A 7,610-nucleotide genomic window follows, 5' to 3' on the forward strand; every position below is an offset into this window, starting at 1 on the left:
CCCACAGGACCCTTCCGGGGACACGGTATGGGGGAGGAAATGCGGAGATGCTGGGAAGAGCATTTGTTACCAAGGACAGTGACCTCTGCGAGCAAAAATCACAGAACATCAGCCTGAAGTGGGTGGTTGGAGAGCTCTTGGGGGCCCCCCAAACTCCACGCAAGGTGACCTGGGGGTGACCTCGGAGGCATGGCTGCTGCATCCTCGCCTACTCTGCTGTCTGGACAGAGGGGCAGCGCAGCCCAGAGAACTGGTCAACCAGACAGGTACACAAGGGATCCCTGGGGGTGGAGGGGGTACAGGAGAGATGTTTGGGTCCCTCAAGGCCTGGGGAAAATGGCCCATGAGTCCACCTTCGCTCTCTGACCCCAGCTTCCCCACACACTGGGAAGAGAAAGAGCTCCTCATAAGCTGCGTTAACTGAACTGAACACCACATGGAGAAAAAGAGTGAGTTTCCCTGGCCTGCAGGCAAGAGGCTGCCAGCAGCCGGGGCCTGGGCAGCCAGCCAGCTCCCCAGCAACCTCTGTCTCCCTTCAGTCTTCAGTTCCCTTCCCCACCCGCCTTCAGCAGAAGTGAGAACAGACTTTGGGAAGGGAAGGGAGTTTTACCAGGAAACTAAGAGAAAATGCTCTAGCTCACCAGCTGGGAGAAACTGAAAAGAGAGAGGCCGGTGGGTGCACAGGAGGCAGGCTCCATCCCCAGGACCATGGGTAACAAGCGGCAGAAACCGACTCAGGCCAGCTGGGAGAGGGGAATACCCAGGGGTCAACAGAGCCAGTCCGCAGCGACCTCCAGGACACCTGCCCCTGCCTCCCCACCATCCTTTTGGCCACTCCCTGGTCAGCAGGGCCTCTCCCTCAGACCAGCTTCTCAACACACCCAGGACTCCGGTGCAGCACGTCCCTGAGAAGGGCCGAGAGGAAAGCTGGGGTAGGGCTGTGAGTGGCCTCCCTTGGTCAGGTGATCACTCCTGGATGGTGCCCAAGGGCAGAGAGTGTGGTTGACCAGTCAGGAGCCACAGGTGGCAGCAGCTCTCACAGGAGGCAATGGTGACCTGGCGGCGGGGGACACGTTCCTGAAGGAGGCAGCCAAAAAAGGCGTTCCCCACACCAAGTGTGGGAAACTGAGCCGGGCTGGAAAGTGACAGGCTGGTCCAGCATCCCCAGGCTGAGCTTGGACACAAAGCCGGGTGCAGGCACCCACAGCGGAGCTGGCAGGGTCCCAGCCTCAATCCCCTGTGCCCTCACATCTCTCTGTGTTCCGGGGCCTGCCTGGCCCCAGCCCTGGCCTCAGGGCTCTGGGAGGCCCTGCTCACCCCTGCCCTCCCTGCGGGTGCAGGAGGCTCTGCCGCTGACCTCTGCACACACACCACCTGCGATGCAGCTGGGTCTGCTGCTGCCCAAGGCCAGCACTGGGACCAATTCCCTGCGGAATGACCATCCATGTGACTTCCCACCATCCTCAATGGGGCCTGAGGAACTTCTGAAGGGCAGTGCTTGGGCACACCACACTCCAGGACCCAGGACTGCAGGACACATCACACTCCAGGACCAAGGGCCTCGTCAGTCTGGGGTTTCATTCTGGGGCTGGGTGCAGCCTTGGCCACCCGGCTGTGAACCATCATGGGTGGGGCTGCCTCTTCTCAGCCCAGCAAGTCCCCAGCTGCTTGGAAAAGACCCAGTGATTACATGAGGGTCACCTGGGTCATCTAGGACAACCTCCTCCTCTCAAAATGAGATTCACAGCCTTCATTCTTCTCGCCGTGTAACATGGTGCTCACAGGCTCCACAGGTTAGAGCGTGGACATCTTTTTTTTTTTTTTTTTTTGAGACAGAGTCTCGCTCTGTCACCCAGGCTGGAGTGCAGTGGCATGATCTCAGCTCACTGCAACCTCTGCCTCCTGGGTTCAAGCAATTCTCCTGCCTCAGCCTCCCAAGTAGCTGGGATTACAGGTGGGCGCCACCACACCTGGCTAATTTTTGTATTTTTAGTAGAGATGGAGTTTCGCCATGTTGGCCAGGCTGGTCTCGAACTCCTGACCTCAGGTGATCTGCCCACCCAGGCCTCCCAAAGTGTTGGGATTACAGCAACCACACCTCGCTGAGCATGGGCACCTTCTGCCCACCACATGAGCCCAGGGTCCTGCGGCTCAGAGGTGACTGCTGAGTCTAAGACCCGGTCTGGCTTCAGGGTCCAAACTCCTTCTACTTCTCCGGGGCTTGAGCAGGAGTTTGCTGTACTGGGCCCAGCCCTCGTAGCTGAGGCCCTGGGGTGCTGCGGCCTCCAGGTTATCTCCCCGCTGCAGGCACCCACCCAAGGAGCATCCCAGGGGCCTCAGGGTGGGGGAAGCCAGGAACTAGGAGGTTCTCACTGCCTGAGCAGAGGCCCCACAGCCGCCGAGGCATGGGGCTCCCTGGGCTGCTCTGCTTGGCTGTGCTGGGTGAGTCCACGGGGGACATGATGGCGGGACTATTGCCGGGGCCTTGAGGCCTCGGGCTCAGGTGGGGGTACTGGGAGCTCAGGAGAGATGGGGCCTGAAGGCAAGGGCACCTCTGGAAACATGGGACAGAGAGGGAACGATCTGGGCTTAAGCATCGGACCAGCCCCTAAACTTGCTGCATATGTGGTCCAGGGATTGCTTCACCATTCTGGACCCACTACTTACCCATCTGCAAAATGGGCTGGTGATAGGAGCTGTTGAGGGGGGGGTGGCGCAAAAGAGCTTTTGTGAGTGATGAAGCCAGCTGAGTCCTGGGGCCTCACAACCAGGAATCAGCCTGCTCCTCCCGCCTGGCTTCACCAGGTGGGTTTCGAGGCTGTCTCTAGCCTCCCCTCCCTGCCAGGCCCTCTCCTCATCGCCCTCACCTGTCTTACAGCCGCCAGCAGCTTCTCCAAGGCACAGGAGGAAGGTAAGTGGCCCAGCGTACGGCAGGGAGAAGTCTCCCCGCTGGGATCCTGCTGTCAGAACCCCCACTGTGGAGGGCGCCTACGGCTGGGGAAGAAGGTACTAGTGGGGAGGTGTGTGCTGGAGGATGGCTGGACAGTTCTGGAATATTCTCTCCACCCTGCAGGGCCGTAGGAGTGATGGAGATGGGCAGGCCAAGCAGGCCAATGTGGGGCCCTCCCGGGTACACAGGCAGGGAAGTTGCTCAGCTTCCAGCCTCTGGCTGGGCTGTTTGGAGGGAAGATTCCCTAGGCAGGCGCATCCTCATCACTGCCCCAGGTCCCTGATCGGGAGCAGAAGCCCCCCTGAGACCCTCACAGCTTCGCCCAGTGGGCGAGGCCCCGTGGAGGGCTGGGGAATTCTGGTGGGGTCTGGGAGGTCGAGATTCTCTGACCAGGAGGAGGGCCATGAGAGAATGCTGAAGCTGAGGGTCCCCCAGGGGCCTGACATACAGGAGGCTGCCTTCCTTGTAGAGGCAGCTGGAGAGTGGAGAGCATCTGGGGCCCAGCTGGGTACAGGACCAGGAAGGAGGAGACACTGGGGAAGGTCCCTGACAGCCCCTAGCCCAGCCTGCTTCTACATCTTTGCCTGCTCCATCCTTTTGCCTGCACTTTCCTGCCCCATCCTTTCCTCCCCTCCCCTCATGTCCATTAAGGTGAGGATGGAGAGTCACCTCCCTTTATTGTCCCAACCAACCCTTGCCCCTTATTGTTAGGCTGTCAGGTTACAGAGCAGGGCCTTCCCCCTCTATTTTGCTAAAGGGCAGGTACCGGGTAATGATGACACAAATCTCACGTGAATGAGGCCCAGGCTGAACCATTATTTCCTCATTTGCTTTAAAAACCGATACATTGTTGGTGTGGCTGCTAAAAAGAGTGCAGGCAGCTGGGGCTCTGGGAAGTACCTGTGCAGGGCAGTCCCGCCTCCCTCTCTTGACTGGCTCCTGACTTCTCCGATTCTTGCCAACCAAGTCCTGCTAACTAAACTCCTAAGAGACTGACTGATAAATCATTTATTCATTCAACAAATACTTGAGCACCTATTTGGTTGCAGGCACCATTAAAGGCCCTGAGAATCTGGCAAAGCACAGAAATAAACCCCTCCTGTATCTTACATTCTAGTGGAGGTTGGGGGACAGATGATAATAAAAATAAGAACATTCAGTGGCTTATGCCTGTTATCCCAGCACTTTGGGAGGCTGTAGCCAGATGATCATTTGAGCTCAGGAGTTCAAGACCAGCCTGAGCAACACAGTGAGACCCCTACCTCTATATGGAGTCTCACTCTGTCACCCAGGCTGGAGTGCAGTGGCTCGATCTCAGCTTACTGCAACCCCCACCTCCTGGGGTCAAGGGATTCTTCCACCCAGCCTCCCGAGTAGCTGAGATTACAGACGTGCACCACCATGCCCAGCTAATTTTTTTTGTATAAATTTTTTTGTATAAAAAAATTTTTTTTTTTAATTAGCTGGGCATGGTGGGTGTTGCACCTGTGGTCCCAGCTACTCGGGAGGCTGAGGTGGGAGGATTGCTTGTCCAGGAAGTGAGGCTGCAGTGAACCGTAATCATTAACACTGCACTTTAGCCTAGGTGACAGAGCAAAAGAAAGCACATTCTAAAGTATGTTAGAATGTTGTAGACAGAAGCAAGAAGGGTAGAAGGAAAGGGAACACAAGGTGGGTAGGGGGAAGGAGGGCAGCGTTTGCAGAGGAGGGTGTAGTTTGGGAAGGGGCCATGCAGCAAGGGCCTGAAGGAGCTGACTGAGCAGGAAGTAGGGACCCTGTGTGACCAAAGGGTATTGAATGAGGTCAGAGGTGTGGTGTGGGGTTGACTGGGGGGGTCCCTGTGGGGCACAGCATAGGAGGTTTGGAGGGGAAAACACAATCTGATTTACCCTTGATGAGGTCATACGGACACTGTGTTGGGATGCAGATCAAAGGCAAAATCCAAGAGAGCCATTAGGCTACTCTGGGGATCCAGAGGAGAGACTGGGCAATGTGGGAGAGGCAGGGAGATGGGGTGGACATACATTCTGAAGGGCCAATAGCAGCTGCTGGCAGATGGCATGGGATGGGATGGGATGAGGACAGCCATGAAAGATGGCGCCAAGCCGGGAGCGGCTGCTCACGCCTGGAATCCCAGCACTTTGGGAGACTGAGGCAGGCAGATCACCTGAGGTCGGGAGTCTGAGACCAGCCTGACCAATATGGCGAAACCCCGTCTCTACTGAAAATAAAAAAATTAGCTGGGCATAGTGGCCCATGCCTGTAATCTCAGCTACTGGGGAGGCTGAGGCGGGAGAATCCCTTGAACCCAGCAGGCGGAGGTTGCAGTGAGCCAAGATCGCACCGCTGCACTCCAGCCTGGGCAACAGAGAGAGACTCTGCCAAAAAAAAAAAAAAAAAAATGGCACCAAAGTCCTTGGCCCATCTGGAAGGATTGGCTAAATGAAGTGCCATCTGGAGATGGCATATTATGTAGCTGAAACAGCTTCAGCGGGAGTGGAAAGCTGGGCCCAAGTGAAGGACCTGAGGGATTAGGATATTCGAAAGATGATCTCTGTGTAAGTTGGGCTTTTTGTTTTTTTCCATTTTGCTTTTAGACATAGGGTCTCGCTCTGTCACTGAGGCTAACGTGCAGTGGCACAATCACCACTCACTGCAGACTTGACCTCCAGGGCTTAAGCAATCCTCCTGCCTCAGCCTCCCAAGTACCTAGGACTACAGGCACATGCCGTCCCACCCAGCTAATACTTAATTTAATTTTTTTTTTTTTTTGAGATGGGGTCTCACTCTGTCGTCCAGGCTGGAGTGCAGTGGTGCAGTCTCAGCTCACTGCAAGCTCCACCCGCCAGGTTCAAGGGATTCTCCTGCCTCAGCCTCCTTAGTAGCTGGGACTACAGGCACATGCCACCACACCCAGCTAATTTTGTGTACTTTTAATAGAGATGGGGTTTCACCACGTTGGCCAGGATGGTCTCGATCTCCTGACCTCGTGATCTGCCCACCTCAGCCTCCCAAAATGCTGGGATTACAGGAGTGAGCCACCACGCCTGGCCTTGCTTGCTATGTTGCCCAGGTTGGAATACAGTGGCACAAACTCGCCTCACTGCAACCTCCATCTCCTGGGCTCAAGCCATCATCCCGCCTCAGCCTCCAGAGTAGCTGGGACTACAGGCACGCGCCACCATGCCCAGCTAATTTTTGTATTTTTTGTAGAGACAGGATTTTCCTGTGTTGGCCAGGCTCGTCTCAAACCCAAGCTCAAGTGATCTGCCCGCCTCAGCCTCCCAAAGTGCTGGGATTACAGCATAAGCCACCCTGCCCAGCCTAATATTTCAATTTTTTTGTGTAGTGATTGGGTCTTCCTATTTTGCCCAGGCTGGTCTTGAACTCCTGGCCTCAAGCAACCCTCCCTCCTCAGCCTCCTAAAGTGCAGGGGTTACAGGTGTGAGCCACTGTGGCTGTGTATTTTGAAATCCCCAAGAATTCTGGCAAGTGTAGCATTAAACATGGTAGGAACCACTGACAGGCATCTTCAAGGAGGTATAGGTGTTGGTAGATAATTGTAATTCAGAAGGCAGAGTGGAATGTATCTGAAGAAATAGCTGCTGTTTAGTAAGGAGAGGGGAGAAAAGTTGAGGGAAGGCGAAATGTCAAGAAGATGTCCCACTTTGTCCCAGCTCCGTGCCATGAAGGCTGCCGGGATCCACGTTGCCGGGGACAGTTGAAGGGTAGACAGTGTTCTAGGAAGGAGGGCTCTGGTTTCCATTAGATGTAGAGGATGGAAGGTGTTGGTTGGAAGGTTAAGGATATAGGGGATTTTTATTCCGGCTGAGCCTACATTCCAAAGGGCACAGAGGAGGCTGGGTGCAGTGGCTCACGCCTGTAATCCCAGCACTTTGGGAGGCCGAGGTGGGTGGATCACTTGAGGTCAGGAGTTCAAGACCAGCCTGGCCAACATGGTGAAACTCCATTTCTATTAAAAATACAAAAATTAGCCAGGCGTGGTGGCAGGCACCTGTAATCCCAGCTACTCAGGAGGCTGAGGCAGGAGAGTCGCTTGAACCCGGGAGGCAGAGGTTGGAGTGAGCCTGGATTACACCACTGCACTGCAGCCTGGGCGACAGAGTGAGACTGTATCAAAACAAAAACAAAAACAAACAAGGCCAGGTGTGATGGCTCAGGCCCATAATCCCAGTAGTTTGGGAGGCCCAGGTGAGTGGATCACCTGAGGTCAGGCGTTCCAAACCAGCATGGCCAACATGGGGAAACCCTGTCTCTACTGAAAAGGCAAAAATCAGCTGGGTGTGGTGGTGCATGCCTCTAATACCAGCTACTCAGGAGGCTGAAGCAGGAGAATCCTTTGAACCCGGGAGGCAGAGGTTACAGTGAGCTGAGATCGTGCCACTGTACTCCAACCTGAGCAACAGAGCAAGACTCTGTCTCAAAAAAAAAAAAAAACAGGACCGGGCGTGGTGGCTCAAGCCTGTAATCCCAGCCCTTTGGGAGGCCGAGACAGGCGGATCACGAGGTCAGGAGATCGAGACCATCCTGGCTAATATGGTGAAACCCCGTCTCTACTAAAAAATACAAAAAACTAGCCAGACGAGGTGGCAGGCGTCTGTAGTCCCAGCTACTCGGGAGGCTGAGCCAGGAGAATGGC

At 55.5% G+C, this 7,610-nt stretch overlaps 1 protein-coding gene across 3 annotated transcripts in view; it reads left to right on the forward strand.

Moving 5' to 3' along the window:
- The first annotated feature begins 2,332 nt into the window (after positions 1 to 2,332).
- The window catches only part of C16H17orf99 (chromosome 16 C17orf99 homolog), a 17,821-nt gene continuing 12,543 nt past the window's right edge, over positions 2,333 to 7,610 (forward strand). For all 3 annotated transcript variants that reach the window (XM_023211674.2, XM_023211675.2, XM_023211676.2), the window contains exons 1-2: positions 2,333 to 2,442; positions 2,879 to 2,911. In XM_023211674.2, the coding sequence (XP_023067442.2) occupies positions 2,406 to 2,442; positions 2,879 to 2,911 (70 nt within the window). In that variant the 5' untranslated portion in view covers positions 2,333 to 2,405. The remainder of the gene's footprint in view (positions 2,443 to 2,878; positions 2,912 to 7,610) is intronic.

Source organism: Piliocolobus tephrosceles, chromosome 16, assembly GCF_002776525.5.
Source record: "Piliocolobus tephrosceles isolate RC106 chromosome 16, ASM277652v3, whole genome shotgun sequence".
In the NCBI taxonomy this organism is placed as follows: Eukaryota; Metazoa; Chordata; class Mammalia; order Primates; family Cercopithecidae; genus Piliocolobus; species Piliocolobus tephrosceles.